Raw genomic sequence first — 15146 nt, 5'->3', positions numbered from 1 at the left:
TTTCTCAAGGCAGGGTATTCTGAAGCTGCTTAAATCAGTCAAGCCCTTCAAGGCCCCCGGCCCTGACGGGATTCCCTCTATCCTGTTGCGAAACTGTGCGGACGCTCTCGCTGCTCCCCTGGCTGCCCTCTTCCAACAGTCGTATGATGCTGGAGCCTTCCCCTCCGACTGGAGCACAGATAACGTTACCCCGGTTCCGAAGGGAGGTGATCCCTCTGACCCGTCTGAGTATCGCCCGATAGCCCTTCTCTGCCAGGTCCTCAAGCTGGACGAGCACGTTAATGCCTCCCAGATTACTACACATCTTACTACTCACGATGTTCTCAAGCCGTATCAGCATGGTTTGCGCAGTAGTTTTAGCACTGAGACTCAGCTTCTCTGTTGCCTTGAGGACTGGACCGCGGGTCTGGAGGCAGCGGGTCGGGTAGACGTTATATTCCTCGACTTCCGGAAAGCTTTCGACTTGGTTCCGCATGAACTTCTGAAAGCCAAGCTGCACTCTTATGGGGTCCGTGGCAAAACTCTCAACTGGCTGTCGGCCTATCTTAGTGACCGAAAGTTCCGCGTAGTTCTCCCTGGAGCTGCTTCTGCTTGGCTCCCTGCTTCCTCCGGGGTCCCTCAGGGATCGGTCCTTGGACCGCTCCTCTTCATAATTTACATCAACGACATTGGGGATAACGTTGTCTCAACCCTCTACATTTTCGCTGACGATGTGGCCCTATCCCGGGCGATCTTTTCGTCCCATGACTATCAACTCCTACAAGGGGATCTCGACGCCATCACTATATGGAGCAAACAATGGAAGCTCCCTCTGAACACTGCAAAATGCGCCATGCTCTGCCTTCGTCGCTCCGGTCAACCACCCGTGGTGCCCGTCTATCGCATCGATGGTGTCGCGCTCAAGGTTGTCACTTCTCAGAAATATTAAGGTGGCACCATCAACGACAACCTGGAGTGGGCTACCCACGTTGCACGGGTCACCTCCCAAGCCGCTCGCGCCCTGGGCTTCGTTAAGCGCCATCTGGCCCATTGCTCTTTAGCCGTTTTAGGCGCCTAGTTCTGGTAAACTCTGTCGTTCACCGCCAAGGAGGTGCCCTTGCGCCTCTTTCCGCAGTGGCCTCTCAGTGGTTTCGTAAACCCCGCGGTCTCCGCACGGGGCCTGTGGTGCCTCCGGGGTTCCGTATTGCGTTCCGCAAGCACTCATTCCTTCCCTCGTCCATTCGGGACTGGAATTCCTTGCCAGACCATCTTAAGGGCAGTGGTGTAGTCCTAAAATAAAAAGAACCGGGGCGCTACCTGGGTACGGCCAACTTCGATTTCGCGCGTAACCGAAGTTGGCCTTACCTAGGTAACGATTTGAAATTGTTATGGTATTTTTCTGCGGGCAAAATTTATCATAAAGTCACACACCCTTTATTCGAGAAAAATGATTTACGAAATAGAGGCAGGGCGCGCCCTGGCAAAATGGAAAAACCAAGGCGGGGCGGAGCCCTGCCCTTGAAAAAAGCACCGGGGCGACGCCCTGCCCCGCCCTGGCCCGACTACACCACTGCTTAAGGGTATTCCCGTGCAAACTCTATTCCGGAAGGAGTTGGCGAACTATCTCGAACTCTATGACTAAGTGTCCATAATCTCTCAAGCTATTTTATTTCCCAATTGTATTACCCTTTTTCGTTGTATGTATATTGTTTTTTCTTATTGACTGTACATATCTCATTTCTCACTGTCTTGACGTGATGGGTCTCTGACCTTTTGTTAAGTTAATAAAGAACTAAAGAACTATCACGGAACTCATTTTCAGAGATATTGCGCAAACAAGGTTTAGTTCATCTCAAAATGAGAAAGTTGCAGAAAATGTTCCAATACTCTAAATTACTTCTGTAATGTGCGCCAAAGTGTAAACAAGAAATATGAATAAAGTGTTCCAGAAATTTGTAGAAAATGTAAAAAAACTCTAAATTCCTTTAAGAAGTTGCGCAAATGTGTAAATGAGAACGTTGCCCAAAATCTTCTTATACTATTAATTCCTTTCATACCGCGCACAAAGCTGTCATAAGAAAGTCGCAGTAAGTGTTTTAAGACCCTTAATTCGTTTAACAACCCCTGAATAAACTTTTGTATATGAAGATATGCACATAATTTAAGATAAAGTTCGAATAGCTTCCTCTGAATAAACGGAATATAAGTTAATATGATAAAAGAATTGATACAATATTAAATGAATTCCTAAATTTAAACAGTTAAAATTATCGGATTTAAATACTCACTGAAACAGAAGCTCAAACAGAAACCCAACACGGCGGATAGAGTAGTGCATATTGGAGAGTACCACATGGTTGATATTGTATATAAAGGAAATATTCTGCTTCTCTCGCTAGAAAAGAATTACAATTATAGTCCAGAAAAGACCTTTCGACGAAATAAATGTTTTATTTTATAGTGGCGAAAATAGTCCATGTTTTAAGCAAAGTATTTCATGAGTATTGAGTACCTAACATTACTGAGCATGATAATGATACAGGGTGTCCACGTAAAAACGAAAAATGGTAAATAACTGAAAAACACTTTTTTTTTAATTTCAAATTTCTATGGAACATTCCTCGTGCAAGAGACATAGTTTAAAATTGAATGACCTTGAGCCAGGTCTTCAAGATCATTCAAAAACTATTTCGAGAACCGTTGGGTTTACGGATTTGGTTCCAATTAGAAAGCTGTAAGTTGCTCACCATATTACTAGTTCAACAAACTTGGATTTGACCGGATTTGACCAATCACAAGCCGAGAAATTGAAGTTTAATGAATTGAACCGTATTTCTGTAAAATTGGTTGTCATGACAAAAAAAATTATAATAATTGAACTCCGTCGTTAAACGAGTTCAAGCATGTATAATAGCCGATGGTGGCATAATTGAACCGTTGTGAACTATTCAGTATTTAATTGCTTTAGTTACATTAAAACTAATCAGATTATTATTATTTATTATCAAACACTGAATTCATTAAACTTAAATTTATCAGATACGAGACAGTTTTTGAATGACCTTGAAGACATGGTTTAAGGTCATTCAATTTTACCCTTTGGTAATGTCCCCCTAAACAAGGAATGTTCCATAGAAATTTTTAATTTTTCAAAAACAAAGTTTTTCTGTTAATTATAATTTTTAGTTTTTTAGTGGACCTCCTGTATATTATATTAAGCCAGATCGTATTTATTTATTTCTGCTTCGGCAGAATGACTGTGTTGAGATGACTTTGAGTTTCTTCCAATCGTCGTCATGTCGGAAGAGTAGATTTCTTTCCCCTAAAATAAAATAGCTTGGTCTCTCATTGGTTCACTAAATCCTACGCAATTTAAGTACACCGGTAACATTTTTCGTTTTGCCCCACTCTTACCCGGGGAAAATTAGTGTTTGGTATCTGCGGATGCTCTCGTTATAGTAATTTTTTGGTTTTCAAGTATTAATAAATACATTCTTGATATAAGAGGTAAAAAGATATTACAAACATTTTAATTGTCTCTTTATTATTTTCTGTTTACTTAATGATAATTGTTCCCTGATTTATATAGCACTTTCTTTGCATGCTTCGGTCGTTCGTTTGAATAGGTACTTTGCAATGAAACCCAAGACGGATTTTAACTTAGTTGCATGTTTTTTATCCGTAGGAATTCGCCCATAAGTAAAAGATATCTGCCATATTCCAGAAGACACGCTCTCAATTGAGTTGGAAATAAATAGAGGTACAACTAAATCTGGCTGGCGCGGGACCAATTTCGTTCCAAAAGGAGACTATATCAACTTTATCGTTCTACCGTGGCGGCATCTGTTTCTAGTGGTGGCAACTATATTGCAATTGAATTTTTTCGCGAATCTGATGCGAAATTGAAATGTTAGATTTCTCGTAATAAACAAACCTTTGAAGTTGTTTAAAAATAATTTTATTTTGTCAACACGATCCTTTTTAACTTGAGTTACGGTGAGTTAGCCAATAATTATTTATTTTTAGTCATATAACTTTACAAAATATAGATGGCGCTACCGCCTAATTATGAAGATGAATTCCGTACAGTCTTATCAGAAGTCCCACGTAACCATGGCAACCGAAATCGTAATTGTAATTCTAGCAGTATTATTACCAATTGAATGCTCCCAACCTTATATTAGGCTTATTTCATTTAAACACAATCTCAGTCTTCATAGTATCTGAATCATTCTAAGAATATTTACAGAGCCAATGAAATTAAGCTTCTACGGAAGTGAATTTTACATGAAAAACAACGTCTGACACGGATTCTTTTAAGTAAAGGAGTCCTCAAAATATACTTACGTGCTGTTCGTTACACTTAGACTATAATTTGTGTGACTCTGAAAGCCGGATATCGTCGTGTTCACTCCAAACGATGGGTCGAGGTGGCATCCACTGGTATCGTGATTAAGGTGGATGAAGTTTGGCTTGAAACTCAGGTAAGATCCAAATCCAAGCCAAACTCCAACTGCGAAAGAGAGTAATATCCCCAGTTTGCAGGCCTGATGTAAAAAAAAATTAACCTAGATTAAGCGAAGAAATAAATAATTACGTGCAAAATCATTTGACGGGAAAAAAGCTTTCTGCAAAGTAAAATGAATTTCTTGTTTAAATGTAGCTCTGTCGCCACTGTCTCTAACTTTAAAAAAATCTATTAACGCGTGATTGTGACGTGAGGAATTTAAGATTTTCTACCAAGATTATGCTCTACATTGGGAATGACTGCTCTACTACGTTGGGAATTACCGTTCAAGTGGGACAAGACATGCGAAAGAGATAGAAATCCCAGACGTTGACGACTCGGGCAAATAAACTCACCGTGGCATTTGCCCGTTTCATAAAAAATGCGAGAATTAGAGCGCCTGTCAGAGGCCCACTGAGCGCTCCCAGAAAGAGCATCATCGCATTGACCATAGTTCCTAGAGATGGTACAATCATGGCGAGAACGACTGTCAGAACTCCAAAGCACCCAGCTGAAATGCAAAAGGAAACAGTGCTTATCCAATTGAAGTTTTTGCACTGAGTTCTATGAAATTGAACATCGGCGAAATGTAAAAAATATAATTCCAATGATATTAAATATAAATATATTTATCTTATATTTATTTCGATGATTGAAAACATGCCAATAATCGCAAAATTGCGATTCCTCGCTAAGTTAAAAGAAAGAGGTTGTGGTTTCAGAAAACCGCGAACTTCGCGCCAAATCGGTGTGCAGAGACATTTCGATCGCAAAAATAACAGGAAAATGTTCTTTTAATTTTGCGAGATATCTAGTCCAGTCGCTAGCCGCCTAAAAGCTCTTAAAACAATGGCGGATTGGTAAGCAAAGACCTCGGGAAATAAATTGAGAAGGAAACGTTTTTTATCTACTGTAATAAGATCGGTCAGAATCTTTTTACTTATTAGAATTTGAGTTTCTAGCTCATTATCGCTTTCCGAAAATTGTTTCTGTCAAAATATTTTCAGAGCCAAGGCCTAACCACAAAACACGATTTACGAAACACTAAAATAAGCCAGCCACTTTTAGCAACTTTACAGGTAAGAATAATTTATAGTAGGGAAACTTCTACATTACTACTTTTGGTGTATTCTAAGCCTTGGTTTATTTATAGATCCTTATTTTCTGGTAGTGTATGCAGTGGGTTTTAATGAGTCAGTAATGACATAGTGAATTGGTTCAGTGTATCAAATATCTTTAGCTATCAACCGGCGTTTATACCGATAAAAACATATTCTATCTACCCAGAGAAACCATTCCTCAGGTAGACAAGAGTTGCGCTTAAAGATGTTTTGAAATATTCATGTCTATTTGGATGCATCCAGAGTTTACCGAGCTAATTTGATGTTTTACCATAAAAGTGTTTGTCAGTTATTTGTACACGCTTATATCATGTTTCATTTTATACCTTGACTAGGCTACGTATGATCAATTGCTAGAAATTGCTTTATATATAGACAATTAAAAAATTTTGGTACACTGTTGAAATTGCTTTTTTTATTTATTTATTTATTGATTTATTATATAATTAGATTTATTTTAATTGCTATCAGCTAAGTTTTAAAATGAATATTTTCCCAAAAACAAAATTATATGGTTCTTTTTCTAACAGAATTCTTTTCGGGAAACTCTGGCTTATAAAATAGAATTTATTTTTCGTTATTTATTGATGTACAAACCATTTTATAAAAATATTTTTTTTTTAAATAACAAAACCATTAAACTGTGTAATGAATGCCACAAATCTAATAACTAATAAGAGTAAGAAAATTATATAATCAGAAGAAACTAATTTTCATGCGTTATTTAATTGCTTTAAACAATATTTTGGATAACCTCTCATTCTTCAGAAACTGATTTTCTGCCTAACGGGGATGTATTATAGAAATATATTTTATTTTAAAATAACGGACTAAACTATAAAAATTATAATACCTTAATAATTAGAGGAAGAAAGTTATTAATCGGAAGAGCCAGATTTTGACCGTCAAAATGCAAGCCAACCATAACCGTTTGGTTCGTGACTTTGGTATATAAATTCGAAAAAATAACAGAGTCGCCAATTAACAAGAATCGCTAAAACGCCACAGCACCGCGATTGCGATAGTGAGGATCGCAAAATAAACTGCTACCTAAATCTGAATCACTAATTGCGATCCTGTTCAAATTAACAGGAATCGCAGAACGTCTCTGCACCGGGTCATTAGGTTGTTAATATTATTTATCGAAATAACTGGCTTGGTTTTTAAATGACACAGGCAAATAAATTTTCTTTTTGGTAAAATAAGATTATTATGATTCTTTAATGAAATACGTAACTTGACTATAGTCATTCATGTTATTGATTTACAAATGCAATCAGCTAACTTAGCTTAGAGATTATTACGTATATCCTAATTGAATACTATAATAACGAAACCATAGCTCAGTGAAACTACGATGTAAATGATAAATGAAATCAGAAAAGAATGTTAAGCCCATTTAAGCTGTGAGACCTTATAGGCTATAGAATACATAGGATACCGAGAATCAGTTCCGACCCGGTGCTTACTTTAGTTTTGTTTGATGTATTGTTTTAAAACATGGCAGCGATTCTACCAACGACGCGCGTTATGTCATACCATATCTTCTAGCTGGGTTAGTGATCTGCAACAAACCGGCATCATGGTGACCAAACCAGAAACACAAAAATTCGTACAGTAGAAATTGATGACCGATGTTTCTACTGAGCGTTGCTGACTGTATTTTTATTTACAATAGACGTACTCAGGTAACGCAAGCGATCTTTTACAGGCCGAGTTTATTCGTGGACATATATATCTTTTACCATTACAGCTTCAACATTTTGTTTTTTTAGGTTTGCATTTTTGAGCTCTGTCTAGGCAGCTTTATTTGTGTTTAGCAACAATACTAAATAGAAACATATTGCCTACCTTAAGTTGATAGTATGCTCTATGACAAGCTCAGCCATTTCAATAGTTATCGTCATCATCGAAGCGATAAATTATCGACAAATTTGAATTCCTTAATAATTATTTGAGAATAGGAATAACATATGTCACTTACTTAATACTTGACAAAGAAATAAACTGGTCTTCTCTTTTGCCGTCAATCGGGGAAACCCCCATTTCAAATAGTCCTCCAAGGTAATGGCAGCGAAAGAGTTGATGTTGGAAGATACTGTACTCAAGGCCGCACTTATTAGCCCAGCCAGTAAAATCCCGACACAACCAGGTAACTCTTTCAGAATCTTTTCAGCTCCGTAGACGTAAATCTATAAAAACAATGAGTGGAATTTCCAAATTCTAATAATTTAAATTGATCTGCCGAAATTTAAGACTTCCAGAATGTTTGCAGCAAAAATAACAATTTTTTTACCTCTTTTCGAAACCTGCAGTTCACATTCTCATTTGTTAGAGCTAATTTAATGATATACTTCCACGTAAGCCAAAATAACTTTCGACTCCGCCTTTCGCTTATTGCGAGGGGATCAAAGCGTAATGATAGAATTGAATCGTCATGGGTGAAAGAAATTCATCGTCAAACCCGTTCAATAGAAAGTATTAATATAAAGAGCGTAGAAGGGATAGCGTCAACGCGAAAAACCTTGTGTTAGGGCTAATGATTGGTATTCACCAGCGTGCGTTTCAAAAATGGGTGACGCGCTATTAGGCGCGCTAGTGGAAACTAAGCTTTAGGTCTAAGCAATAGTTTCAAATTTGCGTTTATAAACTGCGTGTTTCGTCTAGTGAATAACAGAATATTAACAAGGAGACTACACGAGGTGATAATCACCGATTTTATTGAAACTAGGTGGGTATGTAGACCTTATGGTAACATGAAATTTCACCAAGGGAAAAATTGCAATGGGCATTAGTTTTGCCCTGGCAACCGAAAATGTTTTGACCAACACAGTATGTATATTTTCTCATTGAAAATAACATGGGAATCTGAGCACTTCAAATTTCAAAACAAAAAAAAATAGATCAAAATTGACAAATGAAATGAATTTTATGATATTTTGATGAATTTTGGTCAATTTGATCAAAATATGTAAAAATTGATCAATTGTGGTTTTCAATGGGACAATATACAGACTGTGTTGTCAAAAACATTTTCGTTTGCCATGGAAAAACTAATGCCCATCGCAACTTATCCCTTGGTGAAATTTCATGTACCATAAGGTCTACATACCCACCTAGTTTCAACGAAATCGGTGATTATCACCTCGGGTAGTCTCCTCGTAAGTATCACTTGCATGCGCCCACTGGAATAGGGATCACCAAGTAGCACAATGGACTCAGTTATTTAAGGAGCATATTACCAATGATTATCCGGTTTTATCCAACTTTGATCGCGCAATTTAAACAAAATTGACCTTGCGTATTTACTTTCTCCCAATATGTTCGCCGACACTGACTTTTACCTGGAATTTTCAAATAATTTGTTGATTCCTGTACATGTACGTACCTGATCAGGCATAAAAAGTCTTTCTTCTGGACGGGCAAAAGGGTTGCAGTGAGTGATTTTAGCAAAGACAATCATTGCAGTTATTGCCACCAAAGCTTGCATTACAATTAGTAGACTTACGCTCAGAAGAGCAGTCCTGTAAATAGTGGGATGAAAAAAATCTGTACTGTGCCCGTATCATTATAATCAGTACTAGCTATAGGATCAGTCCTTGTGAAATTAACCAGAGTGTTCGCCATAACCTTACTAAATTTTTCATAGATTATTATATAAAAATAGGGTTTAAATAATGACCACTCCCAAATATTCGGTCCTCTATCTGAAAAACTGGTAATTGAAAGGCCAAAAAGCCTAATATTTGACCATAGCCTTCTTTAAAGTATTAAGGTGTTCGAGGTTCTCTAATTAACGCCTAAAAATCGGAAATGACGCCACCTTTTTAAATTAGTTTTGAACCTAGTAACGTTTATTTTAAATATCAACCAAGAGAAACATTTAGCAAACCATTCTCGAATTGAGAATTTTCCCTAACGCTTATCGAGTTTTTTATTGACCTTCAAGGTCTTCCCTGTTCAATAGCCCGGAAAATTTCAATTTCGTGCCACGACTACTTTCAAATTTATTATCTTAACGAATGTGTTCCTTTGGATTTTTCATTTATTATTCAGATAAACTTTTTTTCTGCTGATAACTATTTAGTTTACATTAAAAGAATTTAAGTTTAAAATAACTTAGGATAATTAAATCTGAAACTAATCGTGCTAAATTTATAAGACATTCAGGACATGTTGACTATTTAATATTGCATATTAATAAAAAAACCAAGGTTGAAATTGCAAAGTGGAGCTAATTGGATCAAAACTAACAACGTCATTTCAGATTTTCGGAGATTAATTCCCTTATACCTTGCTATTTTCTAGATAATTTTGAAGTCATATTCTGTATCCCGTCAACATTGTGACTAGGTGGCCATCATTTTTAGTAGAGCGTAATTTAAATTTAATATATGGTTAAATATTTTCCTTTTTGGGCTTGCACAGCCTCGAGTGTGGGTAACTCTCAATAAATCCGAAAAATATGTTTTTTTATTAATACATTATTTGAAAAACTTGTAGGGAGCTGTTGGCTCACGTGGCATGAAGGGCTTGCCACCACCATCCTACGCATTGTAACCCGGCCACCTGAATTAATGGTTTTAAAAGTCTTAGGCCTAAGGTGGTGCTTGGAGTTTAAATAATTATAATAATTATTATTAATATAATTTTTGCCTTCCTTCATATAAAAATCCATGTAAAAATTGCGGAGATAATGGAAACCACTCTGGTCGATTTCACATGGACTGAAATAAAATAACATTTAAAAATGATCAGAGTCATATGTTCACAGGTTCTCCGATAAAATGACTCGAGGAAATAGTTATGATAGATATTAGATTATCTGCATTTACGGTCAGATTTAATCAGATTAGTTAATATGGTCTGATAACTGTTCAGCTGGTGAAATAAACTATAGCATATCAATTCAGATCGGTTACTTGGGATAACTAATAAGAAATAATTTGACGTCAGATTGCTGGGTCGATAATAATATAAAAAATACACCTGATCTGACTAACTGATTAGCTTGAGATATCTCAGAAATACGATTTTATTAACCTTTACAGTTGGCCTTGAAAGCACTAGTTCAATATAAAAATTATACCTACTTAGTCGCTTGTCTTTTGTTTTTTACGCAAAGTAATCTCTGAGCTGAGGCTTGATTTCCAAAATTGAAAAAGAAACTAATACTAATTCCGAAGAATATAATTCCAAAAAAATTATGCCTCCCCGAAGTGCCATCCTCGTAAAATCTGAATTTAAAATAAGAAATGATGAACTTGAAAGAAAGTTAGTTGTCATTCCTTTAACTTACCGAAAGTGTTCCTTTAGTCTGCCTTCGAAGGTGCGTTTGAAAACGTCGCTTCCCATTTCGACGAAGCCTTGAATGATCAGAACGAGTAGTCCCACCACGACCAGCAGGATTTGGAAGACATCCGTCCAAATGACGCCTCGTAGACCGCCCTAAAGACACAAAACATAAAATTAATTTTTGGCATTGGCATTTAAATTGGAGCTCTGCTTTTCTACTTTTAATACGTTTTAAAATTCACGGAATGTGAATAAAATTTGATTCAGAAATTATTTCAAATATTGGGATGATCCAAATTTAACGTTTATCAAAGCAAAAAAAGTCATATTTTATCTAATTACAACTCACCTCTATTCTGATTTTATAAAAAAAAATGATCCAATTGGATGAACTTGATTCCAGTCGCCACTAAATTTTGTGCAGTGGATCAAGTAAGTGTTGCTTTTAAATTTATATTATGTTTACTGAGGTAAGTTGCTTTTCTATTCATATTATCTTTACTCTAACCCATATTTTACATGATATCAGTAGCAACGATATGTTGAAATAAAAATGTATTCAGAGTTTTAAATTGAAGAACATTATTTTGTTAATAGACCGTTTTCTGGTTCATCTAGAAAAAAATAAGATCTTACCAGGACGCAATACAGAGTACATATGAGTCCTGAGAATATGATGGTCATCCAAAGCGGAACACCCGTCAGCGTTGTGACGCTAATCGCCGGTACGAAAAGAAATACCGAATTCAAAATCACCTAAAATAGGTTAAAAATTCTTTAATGAAAAGAAAGTAATAAAAATAGCGATAATCTGAGAAAATGTTGGTTGGAATTTATTGTGAGCATAAAAACGTCTTTTTCAAAACGTTCCCCGAGATCCATCAAGAGGATTTGACGAATTTTCAACTTGACTTTAGAGATACAAAACCTTTTTGAATTATTTTTCATTGTTACTAAAGTCCGTTAAATTTCAAGGAATTGTTTAAAATTTTCAAGAAATTTTTAATATTGAACGCAAGAAGAAAGGAATTTTTTAATTTAAAATTCTTGATTGAATGTGGTATTCAGTTCAATAAGAATTAAAATTGTGTTACAGTGTTTGATTGTGCTCAAATCAATTACGAGGCTATTGACAAATTAGCTTCTGTTGGTAATACTCACATTTAAGAGCAAGAACCCGACGGAGAATATTATTCGCATCGTCTTGTCAAATCGATATTCCAAATACTGTAATACAAAGGCTGTTAATTTTATTTGCATTGCTGTAGCTACTACGGTAAGGAACACAAGGTTTGATTTTCACAGAGAGTTTAACCATATCAACAACGTTATTTTAAAACCAATGAAACAAAGATCACGTACTGATAGGCTTGTTGTCGGGTCGGGTTGGCCTTCAAGTACCCCGAACCTGACTACATCCGATAATAAAAGCCTAAACCCGAACCCGACCAGAGCCGACTCGAAACCCGACAAACACTAAGGTTAAAACAGGAACAAAAATTTTAACAACCATATGTTTGGACGATACTCAAACAAGAGTTGAAGAGTCTTTTGCATGGCTGATTTGCTGTTAGCCAGTGACTCTTTTATGACGTACGTTTCTCCTCTTTCGTTGGTTTGGCCACTATGGTTTTTCTTATATCGTCTAATTAAGCTTTGAATCCCAAAATCTTACTGTTCATGTTTCTCTAGCTGTCAGACGATCTATGGGGAATTGCTTACTCCCGAGTTTTTTGTAGCGCCACCTATTACACCAAAACATTCTCACATTTTCTACCCAGGCGTACGTTTTATTAAAGAATAAAAAGCAATCCCGATCCAACCCGATACGGCTCCACCTGAACCCGACCCGATAAAATTGCGGGTTGAAAATCGTAACCAGAACCCGAGGGCTTGGTCGGGTCTAACACGTCTTGACGGCAAGCCGAAGTTATTTGCCCATTTCATTTAATTTTGGCGATATTCGAATTTAAATCTACATACTTTTTATATTAAGACCAACTTGGTTGAAAATTTAATTTTTAGCTAGTTCGAATCATTTCTGAACAACGTTTTCGGTTGAATTAAGAAATTTTATAGAAAATTTGATTTATTCTGGCCATCTCCAAAAAAAAACATTAGGCTTGAGTAAAAATTATTTTAATTTAACGCATTCACGTTTCGCTACGTTATTTTCAAACCCAGGTAATTCGTTTAATTCATTTTTTGTCCTAAAATATTTTAAAATTATTTCAAATTTAAATTTAATATTTAAAATATATTTAATACATCGGGGAATTGTGTGTACTTCAATGTACGTGTTATTGACTATGGTCGATAAATAATCTTTACACAACACAAGCATGTATTTAATATTTTTTAATGTGTTCGAGAATAACACAAAAATAAAAAGTTGAGCTGTGTCCTTAATTCGAAATGTTTCTAAGCGCTTGGGTCCTACCCTTTAACTTTGTAAACTTCGAGTTGTAACTACCCAAGGTCCGAACCACTTTACTAACTCTCTTGTTCATTCTAAATCAAAGATCTTATAATCTAAAAACCTGCCTACGGTGTTATGTATAATAAATATTGGTGTTTAATAATTTTTAATATCATTTAGCAAATTAATGATGACAATTTAGGAAGTGTAAGATTGAAGTTTAAGAATCAAACTACGAAATGTACTTACAAATTCGTAGGAATTATTAAACTACTTATAGTACAACCTCACCTCGTAAATACTGGTGTACTCCATGTTGTGAAGGATGGGAACAACCCAGTACGCCAAAACTACTTGAACGAAAAAAAATCCCACCGGAATAATGAGGTATTGGGCACCATTCCTGAATATCTCAGCAGAAGAAGACGTTATGTTATTGGCAGCCACCATCGTTGCCAACAGGGATAAGGATGCCGGTACAAAGGACATCTTTCTATCCGCCAACAGGTAGTTCTCTACATTGGCTTTGCTTTTACGTTTATTCCAAATTCCAATTGCAAGACAGAACAAAACTGACATTGCCACGATTGCAATATCCAGAACGCCCAACATTTTCTAAAAGTATAAAAATGTAATATAAATTTGCGAAAGTGTATTTGTGTGTCTGTCTGAGAAGTGCAATTAGACTTGGTACAATTAGCCTTTTCAGTTTACATATAGTCACGCAGCAGCCAACGCGAGAAGTTAAAAAAAATTAAATTTTCGTCTGCTAAGCAGGCGATAAAAAAAGAAAACTTATTATTAACAGACGAAACTCCAGCATGAAAACTAAAAAGGTTATTTTTTCTCAATGTAGAAAGAAAATGAAGTCCCCGAACCCCTAACGGTTTCTTTTACTAGTTTTAGTGAAATTTAAATTTTTGAATAATTGTTGTCGAAGTGAAAAATTTGCGAATTGCGCTATCTCTACCCACTCTTCCGGAGGACGAAGGAAGAACTGAAGCTCGGAACATTTTTTTTTCTTTTTTTGAGAGTCACACAATATGGTGTCGGCTAGCACCTTAGACACCAATACAACAAATGAACGTCACAGACAATAGCGGCACCAACGTTAGAAGCGCTGAAGGGATCGCAAAAATCCCGACAGCAGGCGCAAGTTTCCCGGGTGGGAGCTACTTTCCGGAAGAGCGGAGAACGATAATAGAGAGTTCAGGGTGTTTCCAAAGCAAGGGGGTAAGCCAACCACCCGAAAAGCGTTCCGAAACTGCAAGCGAGGAACCGCTGAACCGGGGCAGAGCTCGGAACATTAGTCTTGTGGTTTTGAAGTTGCTGCTGCGTCACGGGTGACGTGTAGATGACGTTTTACATGGAAAAGCCCTGGGCGTAAGAGAAAGTTTGACGAGGTACCCTGTTTTTAAGTATAAACAGAACTAAACTTCTACGTATTTCGTGACGAATGAGCTACATAAAAACAAGTTCAGCAAGCGTAGCTTCTTTTATAGAAAGGTCTATTCCAGACAAGGGAAATTCCAAACACTTTTTTACAAAAATGTACTTACGACGTTAGTGCTACGATCATATTTTTCCACAGTTAACTTTTGACAGCTGTTGTTTGTAAATGTTAGAAGACGGAAGACGAAATAACAGGAAACATAAGAATCATAACTAAAAATAAGCGCATGCCGGTTTATATATTAATTTTTGGCTCACCACCACGCGCCGCTATAATTTTTGATCGAATTTGGCCAACGACGAGTAGTATTCTTTCTAACGAGCTGTTCCGTTTTCCCAATGAGTTCATTATTGGGAAAATTTAGTCTTTATT

The 15146-nt window shown here is 36.6% G+C and overlaps 1 protein-coding gene across 1 annotated transcript in view; it reads right to left on the bottom strand.

Moving 5' to 3' along the window:
• Window positions 1-1045: 1045 nt before the first annotated feature.
• LOC149957384 (sodium-dependent multivitamin transporter-like) overlaps window positions 1046-15146 on the bottom strand; it is a 31427-nt gene continuing 17326 nt past the window's right edge. The window contains exons 2-7 of the mRNA XM_090167009.1: window positions 13613-13936; window positions 11539-11658; window positions 10907-11055; window positions 8996-9131; window positions 7592-7799; window positions 1046-1248 (exon numbers count right to left, since the gene is read on the bottom strand). Coding sequence (XP_090023135.1) covers window positions 1046-1248; window positions 7592-7799; window positions 8996-9131; window positions 10907-11055; window positions 11539-11658; window positions 13613-13936 — 1140 coding nt within the window. The remainder of the gene's footprint in view (window positions 1249-7591; window positions 7800-8995; window positions 9132-10906; window positions 11056-11538; window positions 11659-13612; window positions 13937-15146) is intronic.

Source organism: Leiobunum rupestre, chromosome 2 (genome assembly GCF_980474605.1).
Source record: "Leiobunum rupestre chromosome 2, qqLeiRupe1.1.hap1, whole genome shotgun sequence".
In the NCBI taxonomy this organism is placed as follows: domain Eukaryota; kingdom Metazoa; phylum Arthropoda; class Arachnida; order Opiliones; family Sclerosomatidae; genus Leiobunum; species Leiobunum rupestre.
The sequence above is the reverse complement of the archived record's forward strand: the minus strand, read 5'-3'. Positions and strand labels throughout refer to the sequence as shown.